Source organism: Mustela nivalis (genome assembly GCF_964662115.1).
Source record: "Mustela nivalis genome assembly, chromosome: 10".
Taxonomy (NCBI): Eukaryota; Metazoa; Chordata; class Mammalia; order Carnivora; family Mustelidae; genus Mustela; species Mustela nivalis.
This window is the reverse complement of record NC_139029.1, coordinates 51,305,092-51,333,071: the sequence shown is the minus strand read 5'-3', so window position 1 is coordinate 51,333,071 and position 27,980 is coordinate 51,305,092. Positions and strand designations below refer to the sequence as shown.

The window sequence follows — 27,980 nt, the reverse complement described above, 5'->3', positions numbered from 1 at the left end:
TAATTTTTGTGTCTGGAGTACAAAAGTGGTCCAGTTTCATTCTTCTGCATGTGGCTGTCCAGTTTTCCTAATACCATTTGTTGAAAAGACTGTCTTTTTCCCATTGGATATTCTTTCCTGCTTTGTCAAAGATTAATTGACCATATCAGTTACGGGTTTATTCCTGAGTTTTCTATTCTTTTTTTTTTTAAATTAAGATTCATTTATTTATTTTAGAGAGAGAGTGAATGAGTGAGCATGAGTGGGGGGAGAGGGGGAGGGAGGGAGAGAATCCTCAAGCAGGCTCCCTGCTGAGCACAAGCCTGATGTGGGGCTTGATCTCAGGACCCTGAGATCATGACCTGAGCCTAAATCAAGAGTCAGCCTACTTGATTGACTGAGCCACCCAGGTGGCCCTGGATTTTCTATTCTGTTCCGTTGATCTATGTGTCTATTTTTTGTGTTTTGATTACTGTAGCTTTGTAATATAACTTGAAGTCCAGAATTATGATGCCTCCAGTTTTGCTTTTCTTTATCAAGATTGCTTTGGCTATTTGGGGTCTTTTGAGGTTCCATACAAATTTTAGGAATATTTGTTCCAGTCTGTGTCTGGCTCATCATACCACAATGGCATTCCAACCAGAAATCATTCTGAGAGTTGAGAGAATCATGCTCTAATCACATAGCTGAAGATGCCACTTGGGGCTCAATAAGACAATGGATCCAAAGATTTTTCTGGAGAAATCTCTCAAATCCCATCAGGAAAGCAAACAGTGGGAGAAGGAAGTTGCTCTGGGGTAAGGACACCTTGAACACTAAAGGGTATGACCCAGGATTTCAAAATAAGTACCTTTAAGTGTCAGGCACTTCCATTTGTTTATATTTCTAAAGCCACAGTATGATGCCGGAATTATACTTTAAGGTAATCCCTTTTGTATGGCCTAGAAAAATGGTTTAGAAGGTTAAGTGATTTTTCCAAGGTCATAGCATTAGCAAATAGCAAAGTTAGGGCTTTAGACAAGGTGTTCTAATTCCAAATGTAGTCATTTTTTTCATGATTTCACTGCTGGCTAATTGTATCAGCATGCCTATATCAATAATAATAATATTTTGGGATGCCTGGGTGGCTCAGTTGGTTAAGCAGCTGCCTTTGGCTCAGGTCATGATCCCAGCGTCCTGGGATCGAGTCCCACATCAGGCTCCTTGCTCAGCAGGGAGCCTGCTTCTCCCTCTGCCTCTGCCTGCCATTCCATCTGCCTGTGCTCGCTCTCTCCCCCTCTCTCTCTCTGATAAATAAATAAAATCTTAAAAAAAAATATTTTCTGCGTGGCCATACCTGTCTTAGTTGCTTACATCAAATCATGTCAGCTTTTAGTCAGACCATGTTTGGAAGGCACTGCATTAAACATATGCTCGTTTTTGACAACTCAACATCTATTTTCCTCTTCTTTTGGTAAATATATTCCAGTTTCTCTCTGGGGAACTCCTTTCTCCCCCACTTGCATTCCAGAGTTTTGGGCAGGCTCTAACCCTGACTTCAGGAAGAGGGCCTATGACTCCTCCTAAATCAGGCAATGTCTGCATTTCCCTGGGCACTGCAATTTGGAATGGTCTATCATCAGTCTGGACCAATGAGCCTTCGGCCAAGCTGCTAGGAGAAAAGCAATATTCTTGGTTTACCTGAACCTGGGAGAATGTAGGCTACAGCTGCTAGAGCTATCTTGTTGCTTTGATTGGAGAGTGTGTCCAAGAAGGGTGCTTACACAGTGAAAGCAGAGCCAGGAGATGAAGAGGAAGAAACTAGGTCCTGTTTTTTTTTTTGTTTTTTGTTTTTGTTTTTGTTTTTGTTTTTTTTTTTTTGGCTTAGATCAGACCGCTCTTGAAGCCAAAACTATCCCCAAGAACTTTAAGTTCTGTGATACAACATTTTCCATTTATACTTAAGCTAGTATAGGTTGTATTTTCTGTTACTCTCAACTGAAGGAGGGTTAACTGATACACAGACTTCCTCATTTCAATTCAACCAGTGTTTAAAAAAATCAATTAGGACTCAACAATAAAAAGACAACCCAGATAAAAAGGAGCCCAAGATCCAAATAGATGCTATAGACTGAATATTTGTATCCCTCTAAAATTCATATGTAGAAACCTATTCCCCCAGGGTGATGGTACAAGGAGTTGGGGCTTTTGAGAAGTGGTTAAGTCATGAGAGCAGAGCCTTCATGAATGGGATTAGGGTCTATAAAGAGACTGGAGAGTCTTCCTTATGAGCCATGTGAGGATGCAGAGAAAAGGCTGCCATCTTTGAACCAGGAAGCATGCTTTCTCCAGATGCTGAATCTCCCAGTACCTTGATCATGAACTTCCCAGTTTCCATAACTATGAGAAATAAATTTCTTTTGTTTATGAACCTTACAGCCTATGGTATTCTGTTAGAGTAGCCCAAATAGACTAAGACAATAGACATTTCTCCAAAGTAGATCTAAAATGGCCAATAAGCTCTTGAAAAGACGCTCAACATCATTAGTCATTAGGGAAATGCAAACCAAAACCACAGTGAAGTAGAACTTCACGCCCCCAAGATGGCTTTAATGAAAAATATGAACAATAACCAGTGTTGGCAAAGATATGGAGAAATTAGAACCTGGCACATTGCTGGTGGGAATGTAAAATGAAGCAGCTGCTTTGGAAAACAGTCTGGCAGCTCAAATGATTAAACATTGGGTTGCCATGTGACCATCAATTCTGCTCCAAAGTATATACCCAAGAGAAATGAAAAGATACGTCCCCCAAAAGGCTTATATAAGGTGCTCATAGCTGTTGTATTCATAGTAGCTAAAAGTGACAAATAATACAAATGTCCATCAATAAGAAATGAATAAACAAATTGTGATATATTCATACAGATAAATACTAGTCAGACAAGGAATGAATTACTGATACATGCAAAATCATGAATGAATTTAGGCACATGTTGACTGAAAGAAACCAGACACAAAATAATATATATGGTATGATGCCATTTATATGAAGTCCAAGAACAGGAAACTTGATCTATGGCAATAAAAATCAGAAAGTGGTGCTCTGGTGAGAAGAAAGGTTGTTTAATTAGAAAGGGACAAGAGGGTAAGAGAATTTCTGGAACTTTAGGTGCTAGTTACATGGTGTGTACAACTGTCAAAACTTATGAAACTGAACCATAAGATTAGTGCACTTCACTGAAAATGATGAATACTATTTTTTCAATGTTGACTGCTTTTTCACTTGTGATGAGGAAAAAATGCATCCACTGAACTTGTATGGTCTGATATGTGTGAAAAATTGTCCAATCCATAAACATCTTTCCCCACCAACTTAAAAATGGACTTCATTCCTCCCCACCAGTTAGTTTCTTCTTTTTTTTTTTTAAAGATTGAGTGACTGATTTAAGAGACAGAGGAAGAGAGAGAGAGAGAGCTTAAGGAGGGGAAGCAGCAAAGGGAGAGGGAAAAGCAGACTCCCCACTGATCAGGGAGCCTGATATAGAGCTCCATCCCAGGATCCTGAGATCATGACCTGAGCCGAAGGCAGCTGGTTAATGGACTGAGCCACCCAGGGACTTGGTTTCTCCTTTAATATAAAGCATCGAAAGCTCTAAATAAAATGCTGTGTTACATATTCCTGATGACTATTTTTATCCTGCACTGATTCGCAGACTTATGCCTCATCACTTACCACTTATGGACCAATCTAATTAGTCCCAGAAAGGCTATGGAAATCCTAAAATGCAGAGTCACTTACGAACTTCTCTAGCATGATTCATGAAATCCCTATGGTTTCACCAGAATATCTGTTTTGATGGTGTTTTATAGATTTGCAATAGCCTATTGTTTCACTAAGTAGACTTCTCTGTGACTAAAAAACCAAACAACAAAAACTAACAAAAACCAATGTGAACTCCTCCATTGGGGGAATGGAGAGGAGATATTACAAAAGAAAAATAGTATTTTTTCCAATACCAAGGAAATTCATCAGCAAGCACATTAAAATGCACTTGAGTAGTCATCACACTGAATTGTTTTGGAAAAGGCCCTACTTTGGAAAAACACAGGGCAAAAACATCTTCAGTTCTGTAGCTTGGCACAATGAGACAGCAGGATGACAAATGTCTTATTATTCCCCATGGTGCCTTAATATTTAGAGGACATCTGCTACTATGTGTTTCTCCCTCCCCTGAGTCACCTTTATCAGAGTCTAGCATTATGTTACTGCTACTTTCCGTGTCCGCCTGGCACAGTGATAAGACACAGATGTAGTCCTTCAGTGTGTGGGAAACAAATTAGCCTTAAAGTCAGGAGGCTGAGCTTTTACTCTCTGTTCTTGTACTAGCTATGCCGCCTTAGGTAAATATCTCAGATTCTCTTGGCTTTGGTGTCCTCATATGAAAACTGGAAGGGTAATAGATGTGGTTCTCATGAAATGTAAGCTGACTTTCTCCTGCTCATTAGGGGTTCCTCAGGCCATAGAACCAATATACAGAGAAGAGGTAATGATGTATTCTTCTCAGCAGTAATTGCCCTGCTGCTGCATGATGGGGAGGACAGGGTAGAGAGGGCTCTACTTAGAACTCAGGGATTCAGTGCACGACGTCTTAGCACTCTTTGGCCCAGTGGCCAAGTCTGCTCACTGGAAGAGTGCATTTGCCTAGGATAGATAGATAAGACTATCAATGCCTCATATCCCTCATGTCTCTGAACTTGCTTTAGAAAAGCAGGCAAAAACATCTTTCTTTTTGCAGCCTGCCACAAGGAGAGAGGTGAAAAAAAAAAATTAGCCAATGTGCTGGTAGAAGAGTAAAACAGAAATGACAGGTAGAAGATAGCCTTGAGTACCTGCTTAGACCTTGCCACCTGCCCCAGAAGCAGGATCGTACAAGCTGTGTTTTTTTGTACTTAGTCATTTTTCTGTCTTTCATGCTCCCTACTTTACAAGGAAAACAATGGAGGTGGCTGACATTTTAGGTTCAGGTGGATGTATGACCAACTTCTCATCACTCCAGGTCTACCTTCTACCCTTCTTTTTGCTGTGTTCCCTGGGAGGTTGACATAAATGCACGGCACCAGTAGGTTCTCTTGCCCTCTGCGTTCCCAGTGGGTTCGACAGGAGAGAGCAGAGACAGAGGAAAGAAAGGAGAAGAGTAAGGTGAGGTCCTGTTAAGCAGCTGTCTTCACAAAGTCCTATCTCCTGGTTCTATTAATGGCTTTCTTTCCTTGCACCTTCAAGCCTGTAAGTGGTAATGGTACTCCTGAGTTACTAATACTTGGGCCTTTTATTATCACTTTATTTATTTATTATTTAGTTAGTTATTATTCTGAATTATATAGCAATTTCTTAGTGCTTTTCTGGATTTTACCAATGTGTAAAATTGTGATAAGCTGATAAAATAAAATAAAAATGTGATAAGCTGATAGCCTTATCAGCTATGTGAGCACCCCTTAAATCTAAAGTTTTATTTTTCCTGTTATAGAACTTATATAAATGAGATCATACTATAGGATTTTAAAAAATCTTTCTTCTTCTTTTTTTTTTTTAAGATTTATTTTATTTATTTATTTGACAGACAGAGATCACAAGTCAGTGAGAGGCAGGCAGAGAGAGAGGAGGAAGCAGGCTCCCCACAGAGCAGAGAGCCTGAGGCAGGGCTCGATCCCAGGACCCTGGGATCATGACCTGAGCTGAAGGCAATGGCTTAATCCACTGAGCCACCCAGGCGCCCCAAAATCTTTCTTCTTTTGCTCAATACCATGTTAGATTTATCCATGTTGTTGAGTATAAGTATCCATGTCTTGTAGGATATATTGCTCACTTTTGCCACTATATACTGTTCCATTGTAACAATATTCAATACTTAATTTATGTATTGTAGTGTTGATGACTATTTGAGTTTTTTCTAGTTCCACGCTGTTTACAACAATACTGCTAAGAAAATTCTATGCTTACCTCTAGTGTACAATGCAAGAGTTTCTCTAGGACAGTGGTTCTTGAATGTTTTGATCTCAAAATCCCTTTACTCTCTTAATACATTGAGGATCCCATAGAGCTTTTGTTTATATGGGTGATATTTATCAATAATTACTACATTAGAAATTAAAATGGGAAATTTAAGATATTTATTAATTTATTTTTAATAATTAACCCATTACAGGTTACCATAAATAATGTGTTTTTAATGAAAAAAAAATGATAAGGTTTAAGAAGATAATATGGAGAAATTTTTTATAACTTTAGGATAGAAAGAATTCTTAAATAATACAAAAAGCAAAGCCAGGGGCGCCTGGGTGGCTCAGTGGGTTAAACCTCTGCCTTCGGCTCAGGTCATGATCTCAGGGTCCTGGGATCGAGCCCCACATCAGGCTCTCTGCTCAGCGGTGAGCCTGCTTCCCTCTCTCTCTCTATCTCTTGCTTTCTCTGCCTCTCTGCCTACTTGTGTCTTTGTCAAGTAAATAAATAAAATCTTTAAAAAAAAAAAAAAGCAAAGCCATAAAAAATTGATAAATTAGACCACATTAAAGAACTCCAATTCATGAAATGATACTTAAGAGAGTAAAAACCAAGCCACAGCACAAAAGAAGAAATTAGCTACAGATATAACCAACAAAGAACTTGCATCTAAAACATAAAAACTGATCCAAGTCCTTTTTGACTTCTTGGCTGACTCATTCATTGTTTACTAACATGTTATTTAGCCTCCTTATATTTGTGTTCTTTCTAGATTTTTTCCCCTTATGATTAATTTCTATTTTTTATACCATTGTGGTCAGAAAAGATGCATGATATGGGCACTTGGTGGGCTCATTCAGTTAAGCATCCAACTCTTGATTTCAGCTCAGGTCACAGTCTCGGGCTTGTGAGATTGAGCCTTGCATCAGGCTGTGTGCTCAGTGGGGAGTGCACTTGGGATTCCCTTGCTGTCTCTCTGCTCTTCCTCCTGTGCACGATCTCTCTAAAATAAATAAATAAATCTTAAAAAAAAAAAAAGGAAAGGAAAGGAAAGATGGATGATACAATTTCAGTCTTTTTAAAATATATTGAGACTTGTTTGGTGGCCAAATATGATCTATTCTGGAGAATGTTCCATGCGTACTTGAAAAGGATGTGTATTTTGCTATTTGAGGGTGGAATGTTCTGATTTTATCTGTTAGGTCCATCTGGTCCAATGTGTCATTTAAAGCCACTGTTTCCTTGTTGGTTTTCTGTCTGGATGATCTATCCATTGATGTAAGTGAGGTGTTAAAGTCCCTTCTTTTATGTCTGTTCATATTGTTTTAGTATTTAGGTGCTTCCCTGTTGGGTACATAAGTATTTATAATTATAAAATCTTGTTGGATTGTTCCCTTTATCATTATGTAGTGTCCTTCTTTGTCTCTTGTTAATGGTCTTTGTTTTAAAGTCTATTTTGTCTGATATAAGTTGTGCTATCCCAACTTTATTTTCACTTCCATTTGCATTGTAAATGTTTTTCCATCTCTTTGCTTTTTTTTTTTTTTTTTTTTAAGATTTTAGTTGTTTATTTTAGAGAGAGAGTTGGGGGAGTAGCAGAGGGGGAGGGGAAAGGAGAGAAAAGAATCTCAAGCATATTCCCTGCGGAGTGCAGAGCCCAGTGCAGGGCTTGATCTCACTGCCCTAAGAACATGACCAGAGCCGAAACTGAGAGTCAGAGATTTAACCAACTGAGCCACCCAGGCACCTCTTCATCATCTCTTCACTTTCAATCTGCATGTGTCTTTAGGTCTGAAGTGAGTCTCTTGTAGGCAGCATATAGATGGGTCTTGCTTTTTTATCCATTTAGTCACCCTCCATCTTTTGACTAGAGCATTTACATTTAAAGTGACTATAGCTGGATATGTACTTACTGCCATTTTGTTACTTGCTTTATTGTTGTTTTTGTAGTCCCTCTCTGTTTCTTCTCTTGCTCTCCTCCCTTGTGGTTTGATGGCTTTCTTTAGTGATATGCTTGGATTCCTTTCTCCTTAATTTTTGTGTATCTATTACAGGTTTTTGATTCGTGGTTACCTTTAGGATCATATGTAACATCTTAGGATTATAGCAGTCTCTGTTAAGTTGATGATCATTTACATTTGAAACATTCTAAAATCATTAAATTTTAAACCCCCACCACAATATATATATATATATATATATATATATATATATAATATCCTACTTTACATCTTTTTATTTTGTGAATCCCTTGGCTAATTTTTTAAAGATTTTATTTACTTATTTGACAAAGAGAGAGAGAGAGAGAGAAAGAGCGCATGCAAACATGCACAAGCAGAGGGAGTGGCAGGCAGAGGGAGAGGGAAAAGCAGGCTTGCCATGGAACAGGGACCCTAGCTCGGGGCTCAATCCTAGGACCCTGGGATCATGACTTGAGATGAAGGCAAACACTTAACCAACTGAGCCACCCAACAACCCCCCCACCCCTTTGACTGACTTTTATAGATACAAATTATGTAACTGCTTTTGTGCCTTAACTTCCATACTGGTTTTATAGTAATTAATCCACTACTTTTATTAATGTTTGCACTTACCTATGAACTTTTTTCCTTTCATAATTTACTTACTCCTGATAAGGGCTTTGCCTTTCACTCAAAGAATTTCCTGGCACCTGGGTGGTTCAGTCAGTTGAGTGTCTGCCTTTGCCTTGGGGCATTATCTCAGGGTCCTGGGATCAAGTCCTGCATTGGGCTCCCTGCTCAACGGGGAGTCTGCTTCTCCCTCTACCCCTCCCCCATCTTGTGCATTCTCTCTCTCTCTCAAAAATTAATAAATAAAATATTTAAAAAAGAATTTCCTTTCATCATTTTTGTTAGGGTGGTTTAATGGTGATGAACTCCTTTAACTTTTATTTTTCTGGGAAACTCTTAAACTCTTCTATTCTGAATGATAACCTTGCCAGTAGAGTATTGTTGGTTGCAGGCTTTTTTTTTTTCCTTTCAGCTTTTGAATATATCATGCCACTCTCTTCTGGACTGTCAAATTTCTGCTGAACAATTAGCTGATAGCCTTATAAAGTTTTCCTTGTGTATAAATGTTTTCTTTTCTCTTGCTGCTTTTAAAATTTTCTCCTTATTACTACTTTTTGCCATTTTGCCATTTTAATTATTATGTGTCATGGTGTGGATCTCTGAGGGTTGATTTTGTTGTGTGTGTGGGGGGGTTGTCTCTGTGCTTCCTGAATCTGGATGTCTCTTTCCTTTTCCAAATTTGGGAAGTTTTCAGCTATTATTTCTTTAAATACATTTTCTTCACATTCTGTCTTTCTTGCCTTTCTGGGATCCCTATAATGAAAATGTTATTACACTTGATGATGTCACTGGGTTCTTTTAACTTACTTCTCATTTTTTATTATTCGTTTGGCTCTCCAGCTCTGTTCCTTTCCATTACCCTGTCTTCCAGATCATTGATCCATTCTTTTGAATCCTATAATCTGCTGTTGATTCCCTCTAATGTATTGTATTTATTTTGTTGTTGTTGCTTCAGTTATTGAATTCTTCATCTCTGGCTCTTTTTTTATATTATTAATTTCTTTGTTGAACGTTTCACTGAACTCTTCCACTTCTGTTTTCAAGTTCAGTTAGTATCTTTATGACCTTTACTTTGATTTCTTTATCAGGCATGTTGCTTATCTCCATTTCATTTGGCTCTTTTTGCTGTAACTTTGTTCTATTCTTTCATTTTGGGCATATTCCTTTGTCTCCTTGTTTTGTCTAACACTCTCTGTTTGTTTCTATGTATTAGGAAAGTCAGCTACATTTTCTGATCCTGAAAGTAGTGGCTTAATGAGGAAGAAGTCCTGTGGTACCCTGTAGTACAATGCCCCCTGTTCACCAGAACCATGTCCTTCAAGGGTGTCTTCTATGTGGGTTATGTATGCCCTACTGAGCCACATTTGCCTTCATTCCAGTCCATTGCAATGGCTCGCTATGCCTGTTGTAAGCTCACTGGGCAGGGTTTAATCCCTGTGCTGTTATGGAGCCAGTCTGGGGTTGCTGTGGGCTTGTAGTTGGGTGGTGTCAGTAGTCAGACCAGATACCTGCCCCCAGCCTGTCTGCCAGGGCTGCAATCACACCAAAATGCAAGGCACCCTCCCTGCATTGTCCTCTGAGAGGCTTTCATTGATGGGCAAGGCCTACAGTCAGGCCAATGGCCTGCCCCCAGTCTATCCACTGGCGCTGCAGTTGCAATGACCTCTAGGGTACTCTTCCTGCCTTATCCTCTGAGAGGTTTTCATTGGTGGGTAGAGCTGGTAGTCAGACAATCAGTCAAAAAATACATGGAGAAAAATGAAAGTGAAAACATAATGGTCCAAAATCTTTAGGATCCAGTATCCTAAGAGGAAAGATTATAGAAATACAAGCCTATTTCAAGAAACAAGAAAAATCCCAAATTAAGAACCTAAGTTTATACCTAAGAGAGCTAGAAAAAGAACAAACAAGGTCCAAAACCAGTGGGGAAAAAAAAAACAATAAAGATTAGAGCAGAAATAAACAAAATAGACTTCAAAACAATAGAATAAACCAATGAAACCAGGAGTTGGTTCTTTAAAAAGATAAACAAAATTGAAGAACAATTAGCCAGACTCACTGAGAAAAAAACAGAGAATTCAAATAAATAAATTCAGAAATGAAGGAGAAATAACAACCAATACTGTAGAAATATGAAGGATCATAAGAGAATATTAAGAAAAAGTGTATGCCAACAAATTGGACAACCTAGAAGAAATGGATAAACTCCCAGAAACATTACCTTCTAAACTGAATCAGGAAGAAATAGAAAATTCAAACATACTGATTACTAACAATGAAATTAAATTGATAATCAAAAAACCCTCAGCACAATAAAGTCTAGGACCAGATGGCTTCATAGGTGAATTCTACCAAGCATTTAAAGAAGAGTTAGCAGCACCTGGGTGGCTCAGTCAGTTGATTATCTGACTCTTGATTTTGTCTCAGGTCATGATCTCGGGGTAGCGAGATTGAGCCTTACACTGGGCTCTGTGCTGGTCATGGAGCCTGCTTAAGATTCTCTCTCTCCCTCTCTCTTTGTCCCTCCTAAGCCCTGCCCCCACTCAATCTCTCTCTCTATAAAATAAAATAAAATAGTTAATTGCTATGCTTCTCAAACAATTCAAAAAAATAGAATAGGAAGGAAAGCTTCCAAATTCATTCTACAAGGCCAGAATTACCCTTGCACTCAAACCAGATAACAATTTTACAAAAAGGGCAAACAACAGGCCAATATCTCTGATGAACATAAATGCAAAAATCTTCAACAAAATATTAGCAAACCAAATCCAACAATACATGTAAAAAGTCACTCACCATAATCAGCTGGGATTTATTTCAGGGATGCAAGTATGGCTCAATATTTACAAATCAATCAAGGTGATATGTCACATTAACAGAAGAAAGGATAAAAGCCATAAGATCATCTCAGTAGATGCAGGAAAATCATGTGACAATATACAACACTCCTTATTGTATTATTATTGTATTCTTCAATACCACTGAGCCACCCAAGCGCCTCATGTATATATAAATTTTAAAAATAAGTGCAAATTGAAATTGTATTGTTAAGAAGAGATTATCTTCATCTTAGCCATTTTTATTGTGGTAAAACATATATAACATCAAGTCTGCCATTTTAACCATTTCTAAGTGTACAATTCAGTAGCGTTAATTATATTCACCATGTTGTGCAACCATAATCGCTATATAGTTACAAAACGTTTCGGTCACCCCAAATGGAAACTTTGTAACCATTAGGCAAAAATTCCCCAAGCTCCCCTCCTCCCAACCCCTGACAAATCTACTTTCTGTCTCTATGAATTTGCCTATTCTAGATATTTCATGTAAGTAAAATCATGCAATATTTATCATTTTATAGACACAAGGTTCATCCATATATATGGCATGTATATTAGAGCTTCATTCCTTTTTATGGCTGAAGGGTATTTCATTATACATATATACTGCATTTTGTTTCACCATTGATTTGTTGAATACTTGGGTTGTTTCCATCTTCTGGCTGATGTGGACAATGCTGGAGGAACATGGTAGGAAAGTATCTTTGGAGTCCTTCCTTTCAATTTTTTTTTAGCTATATATGCCTATGAGTGGAATTGCTGGGTCATATAGTAATTTTGTGTTTAGCTTTTCAAGTAATAACTCAATTGTTTTATTTATTTATTTATTTATTTATTTGACAGATCACAAGCAGGCAGAGAGGCAGGCAGAGAGAGAGGAGGAAGCAGGCTCCCCACTGAGCAGAGAGCCCGATGCGGGGTTCAATACAGGGCTCGATCCCAAGACCCTGGGACCATGACCCCAGCCGAAGGCAGAGGCTTTAACCCACTGAGCCACCCAGGCGCCCCCACAATTGTTTTCAATAATGTGTTTTGCCTTAAAATTTGTTTAGAGTACTAGTAATATAAGAATGCTGGTTCCTCTCTGAAAAACAATCTGAGGGTTTTGAAGGGGCGGGGGAGTGGGAGGTTGGGCGAACCAGGTAGTGGGTATTGGAGAGGGCACGTATTGCATGGAGCACTGGGTGTGATGCAAAAACAATGAATACTGTTACGCTGAAAACAAAAACAAAAACAAAAACAAAATGGTATATAGCAGAAAGATACCATTAAGGAATAAAATGCTCATGTGAAAAAAAAAAAGAATGCTTGTTCCTTTCTGTTTATATTTGCGGAGTACATGTATTTCTATTTCATCTGTTTGGATATTTTTACAGTTGTTTTATTCAGTCTGAATAAATAAATAAATAAATTCATCTTTTAACTGATGCATTTATCTCATTTATGTTCTATTTCATTAATTAGTACTAATAACTAATATATTTTAAATTACCACAGTTTGGCTTTCTCTTTGTCTCACTCGTTCTATTACTCTTTTTTCTTTTCTTCTTTCTTTTCTTCTTTTGAATTTATTTTTGTCATTCTATTCCCCACCCCCTACCCATTTATAGGCTAACATTATCATATATCTATTCTTTTAGCAGTTAGCTAAGATTTATATGTGTACCTACACCCATACACACACACACACACACACACACACAACCTACCAATTCAAAAATTAGTCAGGGGGCGCTTGGGTGGCTCAGTGGGTTAAGCCGATGCCTTCGGCTCGGGTCATGATCTTGGGGTCCTGGGATCGAGTCCCGCATCGGGCTCTCTGCTCAGCAGGGAGCCTGCTTCCCTCTCTCTCTCTCTGCCTGCCTCTTTGCCTACTTGTGATCGCTCTCTGTCAAAAAAAAAAAAAAAAAAAAAAAAGTTAGTCAGTAATGCTGTTTTAGTGCTAGAAACTACAAAGACTTTGAACACTAACTCTATTTACTCTTTTCCAGGTTTGCATGCTTTTACTTTTGTGAATTTAACTTATTTTTTTAATTATTTATTTTTTAAAAAATTTCTTTTCAGGAATTTAACTTATTTTTAATCTCATAAGATATTATTAATGTTGTATTATGCACAACATTGCATTGTATAGATTTATCCATACATTTACCACTTCCTTTGCTCTTCATTCTTTCTGGCATCTCAGAGCTTCCGTGTGAGATCACGTGCTTTCTCCTAAAATGACATCCTTAAAAATTCCCTCTTCCAAGAATCTGAACAGTAGCAAACTAACTCTTTATGTTCTGTTGTTTAAATGTTTATATTGTGCTCTCATTCCTGAAAGATGTTTTCACTAAGAATAAAATAATAAGTTAGCAGGTATCATTATGCTGTCATCTGCTTTCCGTTGATTCTATTGAGAAATCAGTTGTCGGTCAAGTCGTTGTTCCTTGGACAGTGATCTCCACCCATACCCTACCCCAATCTCTCCCCTGACCTGGGCTGTCCCTTAGATTCATGATGAGGAATCTAGGTTTGAAGTTGGCTCAATAGTTAGTTCATTCTTTCCTCCCTGCTTCCTTCCTCCCGTCCCTCTCTCCCTTCCTTCCTTTCTTCTTCCCTCCTTTCTTCCCTTCCTTTCGCCCTTCCCTTCCCCCTTCCTGCCTTCTCCCTTCCCTTTTCTTTTTCCTCTATAGGATTTGTTTGGCTTTTTGAGTGTGTGAATTGATACCATTTATTGGGTCTGAAAAAGAATAGGTCATTATTTCTTCAAATATCTCTGCCATGTCATCTCTTTCCTCTCCTTCTAGAACTAATTAAATGTACACTAGACTTCCTCACTCTTCTTGCCAGCAATCTTAATCTCTCTTTCATATATTCTGTTCCTTTGAAGCTCTGTGCTGCCTTCCGTAAAATCTCATGACCTAAACTTCCTGTTCTGTAATTCTCTTTTCATTTATGTCTAATATGCTGTTAAACCACTGGTTTTTGTTTTGTTTTTAATTTCAGTAACTGCGATTTTCATTTCTAGAAGTTTTATTTGGTTCTTTCTAAAAGTTTATTAGTCACCCTTTTGTAGTTTCCAGTATCCTCAAGATATTTTCAAATGTGCCTTTTATACCTTTAAAAATAGTAGATACAATTGTTTTTTAATCTACGTCTGATAATTCCAGTATCTGACGTCTTTTTTTGGCCCTGTTTCTACTATTGTTTCTTCTAGCTCTTATCCATGGTGCTTATTTCTTTATGTGTGCTTAGTTGTTTTTCACTGCGTGCTGCTCGTTGATCTTGAAAAATTATTTATGTAATATATTGAGCCCTAGGAGGAAGATAACTTCTCAGAATGGGTTTGTATTTGTCACATTCAGTCCCTATGGGCTTTATCAGTATTCTGCACCAATTTAAGTTTATGGCTTGAATTTTTTTGGACCATCAAAGAGGTTGTAATTACAGTAGTGCTGGGAAGTGATCAGAGATTTTCAAGGATGAAATTGTTTCCCCACTGTATTGTTTAGCAGTCTCCTATGGGTGGAGATTTGGGGAAAATAGCTTGTGAATTCCTAGTTTTGCTGGTGGATTTCCTTAAGAAGATAGAGTCTCATACTGGCTGGATTAGCCATCGCCCTCACAAAAGTAGTTCTGGTACTCAGTATACCTTAGATTTGAACAGATTGAGGGTTGCTGGAGGGGAGGCAGAGCTAGATGGGTAATGGGTATTAAGGAGGACACGAGTTGTGATGAGCACTGGGTGTTTCATGTAAGTGATGAATTACTAAATTCTACTCCTGCAACTCATAGTACACTCTATGTTAACTAACTAGAATTAAAATCACATCTTGAAACATTAAAAAAAAAAAAAAAAAAGATCTGGGGCACCTGAAGTGCCTTTCAGGTACTTTTCCGTGTCTGACTCTTTTTTTTTTTTTTTTTTTTAAGATTTTATTTATTTATTTGACAGAGAAAGAAAGCACAAGTAGGCAGAGTAGCCGGGAGAAGGAGAAGCAGGCTCTCCACTGAGCAGGGAACCTGATGTGGGGCTTGATCCCAGGACCCTGGGATCACGACCTGAGCCAAAGGCAGCCACTTAACTGACTGAGCCACCCAGGTGCACCAAGTGTCTCTTAATCTCAGCGCAGGTCTTGATCTTGGGGTCATGAGCTCAAGCCTCATGTTGGACCCCATGCTAGGTGTGAATCTACATTAAAAAAAATATATTCTATTGGTTACATGAGTGTTTTGATATTTTTAATATAGTTGTATTTTTTTTAAGATTTATTTATTTGGGGATGCCTGGTGGCTTAGTTGGCTAGGCATCTGCCTTGGGCTCAGGTCATGATCCCATTGTCCTGGGCTGGAGCCCCACACTTCTTGCTCTCTTCTTAGCGGGGAGCCTGCTCTTCCCTCTCTCTCTGCCTGCCACTCCCCCTGCTTGTGCTCTCTCTCTCTCTGACAAATAAATAAAGTCTTTTTAAAAAATATTTATTTATTTATTTGAGAGAGAATGAGCTAGTGAGCATGAGCAGGAGGAAGAGAGAATTTCAAGCAGACTCCACACTGAGCTCAGAGCCTTACATGGGGCTCAATCTCACAACCCTGAGATCACAGCCTGAGCTGAAATCAAGAGTGCCCCTAGTTGTGTTTTTACATAGTTTTAGTACTTAAATAATATTTTATAGTATATTGTATTTTATTATATACATTTAATATATATTTATATATTATCATTATATTCAATCCAACATTCTTAGTTGTCAGTTCTGTAGTCACATGTGTGAAGTAAGCTGCTCTGGAGACTAGCTAGCTCTGAAGACTAGCTAGCTAGCTCCTGGTGGCAAAACACCTCAGCTCTGCCCCTTACTGGCTATGTGAGCCTGGGCCACTAACTCATCTCTGTGCCTCAACTTCCTCATCAGGAAAATGGGAGAATAACAGTAACGAACTTGCTGGGTCCTTGTGAGGATTCAATGAGTTAGCATATGGAAAGGTTTCAAAGATACCTGGAACATAGCAAGGGCTAGTTATCTCCGTTGTCAACTGCAAGCTGCTTCAGAAATGAAAGGTAATATTATTCTAGTTTCTGAGTCTAAGTACATATCCTTATGCTTGTCGTATTAAAAATGAAATTAACTCTAAAAAATGTTAATGGTGTATTTGCACTTTTATCTTTTTAAGCATACGACACATGTAGTAAAGTGAATGTCACTCTTCATCTCTACCCCACCCACTCATTCATCCCACTTCCTTCCCCAGAGGAAACCACCTGAACAGTTTCATGAATGTTCTTTCAGAAAACTTTCTACCTATTTAAAAGCTATGTATTTTTTAAATACTTTACTATAAATGGAATCGCATTATACATCTCTGCTACTTTCTTTGCTTTTTCTGTTAATAATTTTATTGTTAATAGTTAACAGGAATTTTCATGTTAATGATCACAGCTTTACATCATTCCCTTTAATGACCAGAGGAAATTTTGTAGGATAGGTACACTGTCAGTTCTGTAAGCATTCTTCTATTGATGGTCATCCGTGTTGATTCCAACATTTTATTATTATAAATAATTGTATAATAAACATGAACATGTAAAAGGACTTTCTAACCTTCAAAGGCCTCATGAATATACATGTTTTTGTTTAAGACCTGTTTACTCACTGAACCTATAAAGTTCTCTTGAAAACATCTATAGAGGAGTGCCTGGGTGGCTCAGTTGGTTAAATGTTCAACTCTTGATTTCAGCTCAGGTCTTGATCTCAGGTCATGAGTTTGAGGCCCACATTGGGCTCCATGCTCAGTTTAAATTTCTGTAGACTGAGAAATTTAAACCTTTTAGCTTGACATCCAGGAATCTCTTCAGTGTGAGCTCAAACTATTTCTCCAATTCTGTCTCTTAGGGCTTTTGCATATCTAGACACATTGGCTTACACAATATTACTAGAACACACCACACACATTTTTGCCTTCAGACCCTTGGCTAGGAGAGGTCTTCCTAATCCCCTAAGCATTTATGTCCTTCCCTTCTGTAGTGGGTAACAGTGGGCTGGTCTGTTTGTGCCATAGAAGTGGGCCTCTGGTTTCCTCTTCATCATAATCATTTGGACCAGGAATTGACACCAGACTCAAGCTGTACAAATCACAGTCTCCTTGTGGAACTTGGAATTGGGACAAAAAATGAGCATCTCTTTAGGCAGCTGGACTTGGGTCACCATAGATGCTGTGGGATGGTTATCTGATCCATGGAGGGAAGAAATGCAGCCAAAGCTGGCTGGTAGAGACAGAAGAATGAGAATTAATTATTGAGAAGAGATGAGACATAGTCTGGGTGTTTTCCCAAAATAGCACCTGGATCTTCTTGCATCCAATCACCCGGTTGTACTCCTGCCTTGGATTCTGTCAAAACTGGGTTTACTAAAGCTTGTTTTAACTATTTACATTCATAAAAGTGTATCCCATCGTATCTTCCCATTGTATCCCATTGTGTTCATAAAAATGGATCCCACTGTAAATTTGAGCCCCAGTTACTCTGATCTGTGAGGGCTTGAACCGGCATGCCCCAAGTTCTACTTGGAACTTAAACTTGGAACTTACACTATTCATTTTGGCCACTTTGTTTCAAAATCAGATCTATCCAACATTCCTGTGCAAAGAGGAATTCTTGATGAGGAAGATAAAAATCAATACTTTAAAATTTTTAAAACTTTAAACCATCTTGGATGGACCTTCCTCAGGCAGATGGCAAAAATTACCTAGCTTATTAAATCAAATGCTTGATTATTTAATCATCATCTCTCGATGATTCAGACTACACATTATGAAGATCAAACATTTTATACAGAAGGCATAATTCAGTGAGTCTCTAGGTTTATCTAACATAATGAGCACCTGCCACTAATGCAGAAATAATCCCCCTTTTTCAAGAGGAAAATGAGACATCAGATATGAGTCCCTTTTAAGAGTGGAAACTGTTTTAATTCCAGAAAAACTGTGAAGCAAATCACCTAGACCTAAAGATATTTTCAAATTCAGACGCTAGACTGTAAAATATTTCAGTCTTTGCAGAAGAGAAAGCTAAGTTTATGATTCAGGGAGCTACTCATGGGGCTTAATGATTCATTAACTAGGTTACCAAATAAGATTTAGATTTACCATGTTCAATTTTCTCCATGGGAAGAAACATATTTTTCTCTGTTCCTTCCTCACATTGGTGTGCAGAGATAAAATCTCTCCTGCCAAAAAGCCCATACTCATTGTTTACCTCTATGTTAGTAATGACTCAAGGTTGATGAAACAGATTTAGTCATGGTATGTTCTAAAATGGGTGTAGATGGTGTCCAATCAAAAGAGTTTGTAAATTATATTTACTACTAAACTTATGATGATCTTATTAGGTTGTTTGGTTTAGAATTAAGCCCCTTGTTTCCACCTACAAAACCTCCAGTATAATTTTTTATTTGTTTTGTTTTTAATTAAATAGTTTTTGTTTAAATTAATCATGCTCACATAAGAACATATAAGACATTCTTTGTTTTTTTAAGACTTTCTTATAATAATAAATGTGTAAGACATTTATTCCAAAGAATCAAAATAAAGTAAGCATTCTTTCTTTCTTTTTTTTTTTTTTAAGATTTTATTTATTTATTTATTTGACACAGAGAGAGAGAGAGAATCTCAAGTAGGCAGAGAGGCAGGCAGAGAGAGGGGGAAGCAGGCTCCCTGCCAAGCAGAGAGCCCGACATGGGGCATGATCCCAGGACCCTGAGATCATGAAGGCAGAGGCTTAACCCACTGAGCCACCCAGGCACCCCAAAGTAAGCATTCTTTATTCCAAAGAATAAGAATGAAGTAAGCATTCTGTCTAGCTCCCCCAGGTTAAGAAAAGAATATTTTCCCTGTCAAAGAAACTTCTTATGTGAGCCTCCTCAATTGCTTTCCTCTCCCTACACTGCTGAGGTAATCAATGTTCTGATTTTTAAAATAATTATCCCCTCAATTTCTTTAGTTTTCTGACTTATGATCATCCCTACATAAGAGTGTTTCGTTTTGTCGAAAATTTGTTTCAAATTTAGTATAAACAGAATCATATTGTGTATTTTCTTCAGGGGTTTACTTCTTTCAACCTTGTGTTTGCATTATCTATGTTGGTGTGTGTAGCTGTTCATTAGTTTCATTGCTGTATAGTAGCTCCTTTTATGAATGTACAACGATTAATTATATATTCAATCCTTGGTGGACATTTGGATTGCTTCCAGTTTATTATTATTATGCACAGTGCTGCTATAAACATCCATGTATATATTTCCTAGTGCCAGAGTTTCTAGTTGAAGGTATAAAACTGGAAGCAGTGGATGGTATTTTATGAAGCTTTTTGATGAATAAATGTTCTCAATTTTAATGTAGTCTAATTTACCAATATTTTCTCTTATGTTTATACATTTTATGTCTTAAGAAAACTCTCCCTATGGGGCGTGTGGGTGGCTCAGTGGGTTAAAGCCTCTGCCTTTGGCTCAGGTCATGATCCCACGGTCCTGGGAGCGAGCCCCGCATTGGGTTCTCTGCTCAACAGGGAAACTGCTTCCTCCTCTCTCTCTGCCTGCCTCTCTGCCTATTTATGATCTTTGTCTGTCACATAAATAAATAAAAAAATCTTTAAAAAAAACAAAAAACAAACAAACAAACAAAAACAAAAAAAACCTTTCCCTAGCCCAGGGGAAAATTTTTATGGTTTCCCTTTTACATTAGATTTTTAGTTCACTTGGAGATTATTTGTATGTATGGTATGAATTAAGGATACAATTTCATTTTTGTAACTGTAAATACCCAGACATCCCAGCACTGTTTATTGTAGGCACCATAATTTCTCCTTTATTCTGCAGTGCCCCTTTGTCTATATATTTGTGGATCTAGGTCTGCTCTCTCTCTCTTCAAATTCATTGATTTATTCTTCTATGTTTGAAATATTACCATATTATCTTCATTATAATGACTTTATAAATTTTAATATTTTGATAGCAAGCCCCTATTTCCTTCTTCTTTAAGAATGTCTTGGCTATTTTTGGCCTTTTGACTTTCATATGTATTTTAGAGTCAAGTTGTCAAGTTCCACCAAAAAATTCTGTTGGGCTTTTATTTAATTCATTTTATTTTATTTTTTTTTAAATATTTTATTTATTTATTTGAGAGAGAGACAGTGAGAGAGAACATGAGTGAGGAGAAGGTCAGAGAGAGAAGCAGACTCCCTGTGGAGCTGGGAGCCCAATGTGGGACTCGATCCTGGGACTCGGGGATCATGACCCGAGCCGAAGACAGTCGTCCAACCAACTGAGCCACCCAGGCATCCTCTGTTGGGATTTTAATTGGAACTGTAACTAAATCTATAGATCAGTTTGGGGAAGAATTCACATCTTTAAATGTTAAATCTTCAAGTCCATGAACATAGCATATCTCCATTTATCTAGGTCCTCTTTAAAAACACTCAATAAAGTTTTATGATTTTCTGACATATATTTTGTTAGATTTAATTCCTGGATAGTTTTTTAAACATATAAATTTGGATGCTACCACAAATGTCCTAAGTGGTATCCTCTTTGCTTTAATTTATGAACTGGCATTTAGAAATCAATGACACTGTAACTGTATTATTCTAAGGCTGCTGTAACCAGCTGCCACAGACAGAGTGGTATAAAACAACAGAAATTTATTATCTCACTGTTCTGTAGCTCAGAAGTTCAAGATCAGTTCCAGTGGTCTTAAAATCAAGATGTCGGAAAGGCTTCACTGCTTTCTGGAGGCTCTAAGGGAGAATTTGTTCCCTTGCCCTTTCTAGTTTCTAGAGCTGCCCACATGCCTTGGCTTATAGCCCTCTCTCTCTCTGTCTTTAAAGCCAGCAACAACAGGTCAACTGATTTTAATGACACACATTTTCAGTTTCAGGGGCTCTTGTGATTACACTTGTGATAATTTGATCATCTTAATTTAATCACATCTGCAGTTATTTTTTATTTGTGAGGCAAAAATTCACAGGTTTCAGGGATTAAGATCTGAACATCTTTGTAGGGGAGAGGGACTTTATTCTGCCTACCATGGTAATACTGATTTTGAATCCTACAAGCTGGCTAAGTTCTCTTATAAATTCTTATCATTTATCTATAAATTCCTCTAGGTTTTCTGCACAGACAACCAAATCATTTGCAAATAATGAATTTTGTTTTGTCCTTTCCAATGTGTGTGTGTGTGTGTGTGTGTGTGTGTGTATGTATGTTTCCTACCATTAATGCCAAGGTAAAACAAAAAGAATGGCTGGGAAAAATTTTAAAAACCAAAAATACTGACTAGGCCTTCCAATATAACAGTAAATTCAAGTGATTATGACAGGCAATCCTGTTTTGTTTCAAATCTCTAATGGAATACTTTCAGCATTTCACCATTAAGCATAATATTTGATGTAGGCTTTTTTCTCTTGAAATTGAGATGATCATATGATTTTTCTCTTCTAATCTGTTAATCACATTAATTACATTAATTGATTTTCTAATGTTAAACCAACCCTCCTTTCTGAGAAAAACCACAGTTGGTCATGCATTTTAGTAGTTATGCTAATGAATGATTATGGGCCTTTTGTTTTCCTTTCTTGTATGCATTACCCTAATTAGGTTATGGTTTTAGGTTATAACAGCCTCATAAAATTAGTCACAGAGGGTACCTACTTTTTCTATTCTCTGAGGTAGCTTGTGTAAGATTGGAATTATTTATTACTGCATTGGATTGAATCGAATTGCTGAGTTTCTAAACCTAAGCTACGTTCTGAAGCTCTGTACATTCTTCAACATGTCTGTGTCAGGTGCTTTAATATATAATTATTCAATCCAGGGGGATTTGAGGTATTATTTCTTTCTCTCTCTTTCTCTCTCTCTTTTCTGATAGAGAAACTGAAGCTAAACAGGTTACATATATGGCTAACAATCAAATAGTTACTAAATGGCCTACCAGAACTTGAATTGAGACTTCTTGGCTCTGAATCCATTGTTCAACACTACATTCTCACTGATACTCTCCAGAAGTACTGATACCTTGGCTGCCATGAGTTCGTATTTTTCCCCCAAAAAATTATGGTGTCTCTACCTCTTCCTTTGATGGTAGTTCTTGCCATCATTTTTTCTCCTTTCTTTCTCCTTGCCCCACTATTTCCTTAATACTTATGCTGTGCTCCCAGAGACAAAAATAGGTTACTGTTTTGTAACAGTATATACACTCTGAGCCTCTGAGGGACATTCTTAGAAGGAGTGTGAGCTTTGTAACATCCATTTCAACAGGCTCAGAAGATTTTATTATTCCTTTTGTTTCTCTTAGGTTGCTAGACTGTTAATTATCTTTATATTTATATGTCCAAACTTTGCCTGTGGACCAGCAGAATTCACATCTCCTGGGAGCCTGTTAGTGACAAAGCCGGTCCAATCCAGAACCAATAAAACAGAAGCTGCATTTTAGCAAGCTTGCTAGGTGATTCCTGTGGACTTTAAAGTTTGAGAAACATAGGCCTACATCACCAATTAGATTATAAAATCTTCAAGAACTTCTTATACTTTTTCCTATCCCCAGTTCCAAGCACCATGCCTCACGCAAAACCACACACTCATGAAATGAAGTCTGTGATGATTTTGTAAAACACATGGCAAATCAGAATCCTCAGTTCTGGTTTTGACTGTGTCAGGAATTCCATCTATTGTTTAATTTCAACAGCCTTCAGTTTCTCATCTATAAAATGAAGGAGTATAATTACATTTTTTCTAATGATCCCCCCAATTCCAAAATGCTACACCATGACTGACAAATAGCTCAGAGTTAAACTGATTAATGTTGATAACAACTGAAATTGTCCTGAGGTATTTTCTTTGCAAAAATCCGACATAAATTATGCAATGGTGTTGAATGAAATATGTAATATATGAAAAAGTATCACTTGCATCCAAATAGGTTGTTATTCTTAAGATCTCAGTTGGAAAAGATGGCTTTTGTTTGATCAGATGCCTTTTCTCAAGCAGCAAAGCTGTGCAGTAATAGGGCCAACATTTTGTGTTTCTAAAGTTCAGATACAGTAGCCTGGTATAATGGCAAACTGGCAACTGCAGTGTGGGAAAAAAATAGGAGGTGATGCTTCGATTTCATGAATGCTGTATAGGATTGCCAAACCAAAATCGACATATTCTACCTTAGCTGCCTACAATTTCAAATTTTTCTAGCAATTTCACCTTCAAGATAGCAGAGGCAGAGACAGGGTAGAGACAGCAGAGTTAAAAAATGATCACCCCAGTTCAGAGTGTATCTGGCTGACCTACAAAATGATACATTTCATAATCTGATCTGTTGTTCCATCACTGGAACCCCTCTCCTCCATCTTCTTGGAGAAGAATTTGTACTTGGATGTTATTGTTATAACTGTATCATAATCATCATTCTGGAAACTATTGTTGACAATCCACAAAAAATGAAGTTTTACTCATGATTGCCACTTACAGTTTTGATTCCTTCAACCTTAACATCTACTTGTTTGGCAATTGTGTTCCTTAAATTAGACATTTGGTATACTTGGTCAGCCTTGAAACTTCAAAGACAACAAGCTGTCCAGCCATCTGCTGTCATTGAAGTCCCTTGTGTTCTCACAGATTGCAGCTTGTCTATTCTGAAAGATAAGCTACAAATCTATTCTGAGCTTGAGCAAAATATCTGACCAGTCTCAGAGCAACCCTGACAGTTACTCATAAGTCTAGCAGTTCCCGTGCAAAACACCAAACATTGTACTTAGAAAAGTAAGGCTAGTGGCAAATGGTACTTTCCATACCATTCTGGAGAAGAACTATTGTTTTTTTCTTTTTCTTTATTATTATTATTGTTATTATTTGCCTATTTTGTGATTAACTTATGGGGACAAGTTAAAAAAAATGCCTTGCAATCATCTTTCTTTGGCATTGCCAAGTTCACCCTATCATATACTCGTATTGTGTTTGGAAGTTGTTGCTTTGTTCTTTGTTTTAGATGAGTAGGAAAAGGGCGCAGACTAAGGATTTGCAGAGATTACCGCAGAAGGCATTTTATTTTCCTACAGAGGGAAGAGTACACCCATCTCTTAATTACGAAGTATTTCAAGCTGAAACGAGAGACAAATTCTATTCCTGCCTTCCACATTAATTAGTTAGGTAACCCTGGGCAAGTCACTTAAACCTCTAAATTTCCTCCTCTGCAAAATGAAAGCTTTGGTCTACAGACAGCCATTCAAATCCCTCCAATTTCAGTACCCTCTATGCACCACCAGTGCTAACACCGCCGATTCTTGGAGAGCTCAAAGATAGGGGCTGAATGAACAACTGAAGGAGGGATTTGAACGGTTGTTTGGGTCTCCACGCCTTGAAGCATTCACTTCTTGTCCTCCTTTAAAACCAGCTCCTGAATTCTTGCCCAAATAGACGGAAACACTTTTTCTGTCTGAAAATATACACAGGGAAAATAAACGTGTCGGCTGCAATCGACCTAGAGCAGACGTACCGGCGGGCTGGTGAGCTGTTCTTTCTTTGGAAAGGGCGCGCTCTGCCTGGTAAAGGCTACCCAGTCACCCGGAGAAATACAATTTAAAGGGCGCCTGGGGTCAGAGTGGGAAACCCAGCCGCTCCTCTCCCCGCGGAGGCAACCTGGGAAACATTTCTGGGCTCCGTCCGAGTCACGCGGCAATTCCACGGCAGGAATTGTGCAATGGGGCGCGTCGGGCGGGCGGCCGGGGTGGAAAGAAGCGGGGGAGGCTGCCGCGGTGCCAACTCTTTTCCCTCCCTCGGGAACCCCGAGGCGCGACGGCGCGGCCAGGACGGCGGGGATCCGGATGGCCCCAAGCCCGGGCCAAGAAAGCCTCGCTTCGCTGCAGAGGCGGCGAGCCGAGCCCCGCGTGCGGGCAGCGCAGCGCCAGAGCCCGCCCCCGCGCCCTTCCCCGGACGCCGCCGGGGACCGCGGGCCGAGGGGGCGGGGACGCGAGCGGGAACGGCGGCGGCGGCTCCCCTGCGGCCCCCGGCGCCGCGGTGGGGAGGAGGGGCGGCGCAGATTCGGCGCGGGGACCGCGGCGGGGAAGTCCGGGCCTCTACTTTCGGTTAGAAGCCCCGGGCTTCCAGCGGCGCCGCGCCCCCGCCCCCGCCGGCCGGCTCGCGCTTTCGGACGGTGACGCAGCCGTCCGGGTAGGCAAAGAAGTCTGCGCGGAAGCCGGGAACCTCCCCGGCCGCCGGCGCCTCCCCGCCCGCCCCCGCGCTGCCCCCAGGCCGCGCCTGCTCTGGGCCTGCGCGGGGGGTAGCCCCGGGAGCCCAGGCGGGACGCCCTCTGGGCGCGGGCTCGCTGATAAACCTTCAGTCTGGCTCATCACTCGTGTCACAGGCCTAGTGACGTGCGTTCTATTATTAGCGTCACTTAGAGGTGAGGAAACAGGCTCCCCAAACTACCCGGTTACGTGCTTGCAGTCAAATAGAAGGCAGAGCTGCGAAGCAAATGCAGATTTGTCTTGACATAGCTTTGTCCCACTTCTCTCGGATCAGCCTCTCCCAGCTTTCAATCCAGCAAGCAGCCAACAGGTAACACGTGGGACACGTCCACTGAGAGGAGGAGCCCCTCTTTACGGGGCAGCGGGGTAATTTGCTTCTGGTGGGTGCTCACTTTTGCCCCAGGGTGCCGTGAAAATATTATTATCCGGGTGTATCACGGAGTGCACCAGGTTGGAAAGCATTTCGCAGAACTTCTGCCTCTGCTTTCAACCTGTATATTGGGATCCGGGACACCTTACCTGAAGGATCTGGTGGAGGGTTAAAGAAGACCGTGTTTACATGGTGCCAGCATCCCGACGATCCTCAAGGCATATTAATTCTCTTTTCTTTTTGCAGCGCTCCCAGGGACATCTGGGAACTCACTCACCCTTCTAACACTGGAGAGGGGACGCAGTCATTTTAGGTCAGTACCCTCTCTGGCAGATGAAAGATTTAATCCACTCAACGGGAAAATCACTTACCCCTACCTTCATCTAATTAGTGACAGACGGCGAGCTAGGGGCCCTCTCTCTTGGAAGCGTGCAAGGGCTCTTGACACCTCACCTTCCTTTTCCTCCCAGAACCTTCAGAACGCTCTGAGGCCAGAACGTGACTTCCTCGGAGACCTGACGACAGTGATGTGGGCGGGGACCTCCGGGAAGGAGGAGGAAGTCAAGTCACCCGGTTCGCAGCTGTCCTGTCTGCGACCCGCTAGAAAGGGACCTAGCACCTCAGGCCTAGAACCAGCCCTGCAGGCCTGGGCCTCTTTGCTGGCTGGGACTGGGCCCTTTTAGAAGAACTGCAGCCCAGTGAAAGATAAAGTTGTGTGTGTGTGTGTGTGTGTGTGTGTGTGTGTGTGTCTGGAGCTGGGGTTGGGGGTGTGTGGAGGGGTTCTGACTGTGCAATGTCCACATTCAGTATATTAGGGTAGGAAGGAATATGCTGTTGGCTTTCACATTTTCTCCTGGATGGTACAGAGTCCTTCCATGGCAAATGATTTCAGCGTCAGCACAGAATTTTGAGAGGAGTTTATCTTGAAAAGTGAAGCATGCCAATGCAAGTTTTCTAACATTGCCAAATCTTGGGAACTGTTTGGGATTTAAAATCACGGAGCACTGGAGGAGCTGTTTCCCCCTTCTATGCCTCTGTTTTGTGAAATGAGGCTAAAATATCCAGACAGCCCTTTTTACCCTGGAATTCTGGGACTATGAATGGCATCTGAGAAGAGTTCCCTCCAAAGGGAAGTTGGACCACAGAAGGACAGGACTCTCTCCTTTGTAAACAAGGTCCTCCTTTTTTAAATCACAAAAGTAATTACTACTCATTGTACACAAGTTATATTTTCCTCCCGGCCAGAACCAGAAAGAAGGTAAAACAATTGAAATCCCACACCCAGGAAACCATTGTTAGCAATTCAATGTAGAGCATTGAATAAATACAGACCGAATACACTGCTTTTCCCCTTGAACAGCCTTTTTTCCTTGAATGAAATATCATGACATACCACTAAATATTTTCCATATATGTTTTTTCCATATATGTTTTGAATGGGTATGTAGTATTCCATTGTGCATTTATTTAGCTAAAGTCCAACTGAAGAATTAAAATTGTGCCCAGGTTTTTGCTATTGAAACAGCAATGAAGTGTGAACCTTGTAGCTAAATCTGAGCACATTCTCCATTATTTATACAGGTAAATTTCCTGGATGTGGTGTTTCTGGGTCTAGGGATAAAGATTGTTCTACAGTAACCTCTTAAGTTTGATTCCCTCCGCACCATCCCCTCCCCACTCCAGTGCTTTCCCAGACTTCCTGTACCATTTATTCACCAAGAATTTACTGAACACCCATCACATACCAGACACGCCTTGATACAGAGATGAATACTTCATAGCACAAGGTGCCATAAATGTCAGAGAAAGCTTTGGGTAGTCATATGCTCAGTTTGAGGAGGGTCATAAAAAACCAGTTGAATTTTTTTAAAAATTCAATTTAATATATATATTATTAGTTTCAGAGGTACAATTTAGTAATACATCATTTGCATATAACACCCAGTGCTCATTCC

At 39.5% G+C, this 27,980-nt stretch overlaps 1 protein-coding gene across 1 annotated transcript in view; it reads left to right on the top strand.

Annotated features, from left to right (window-relative positions):
* Nucleotides 1-696: 696 nt before the first annotated feature.
* The window catches only part of LOC309842480 (uncharacterized protein), a gene marked incomplete at its 5' end in the record, with an annotated part of 47,623 nt that continues 20,339 nt past the window's right edge, over nt 697-27,980 (top strand). The window contains 3 exons of the mRNA XM_082686695.1: nt 697-776; nt 24,960-25,810; nt 26,272-26,338. Coding sequence (XP_082542821.1) covers nt 697-776; nt 24,960-25,810; nt 26,272-26,338 — 998 coding nt within the window. The remainder of the gene's footprint in view (nt 777-24,959; nt 25,811-26,271; nt 26,339-27,980) is intronic.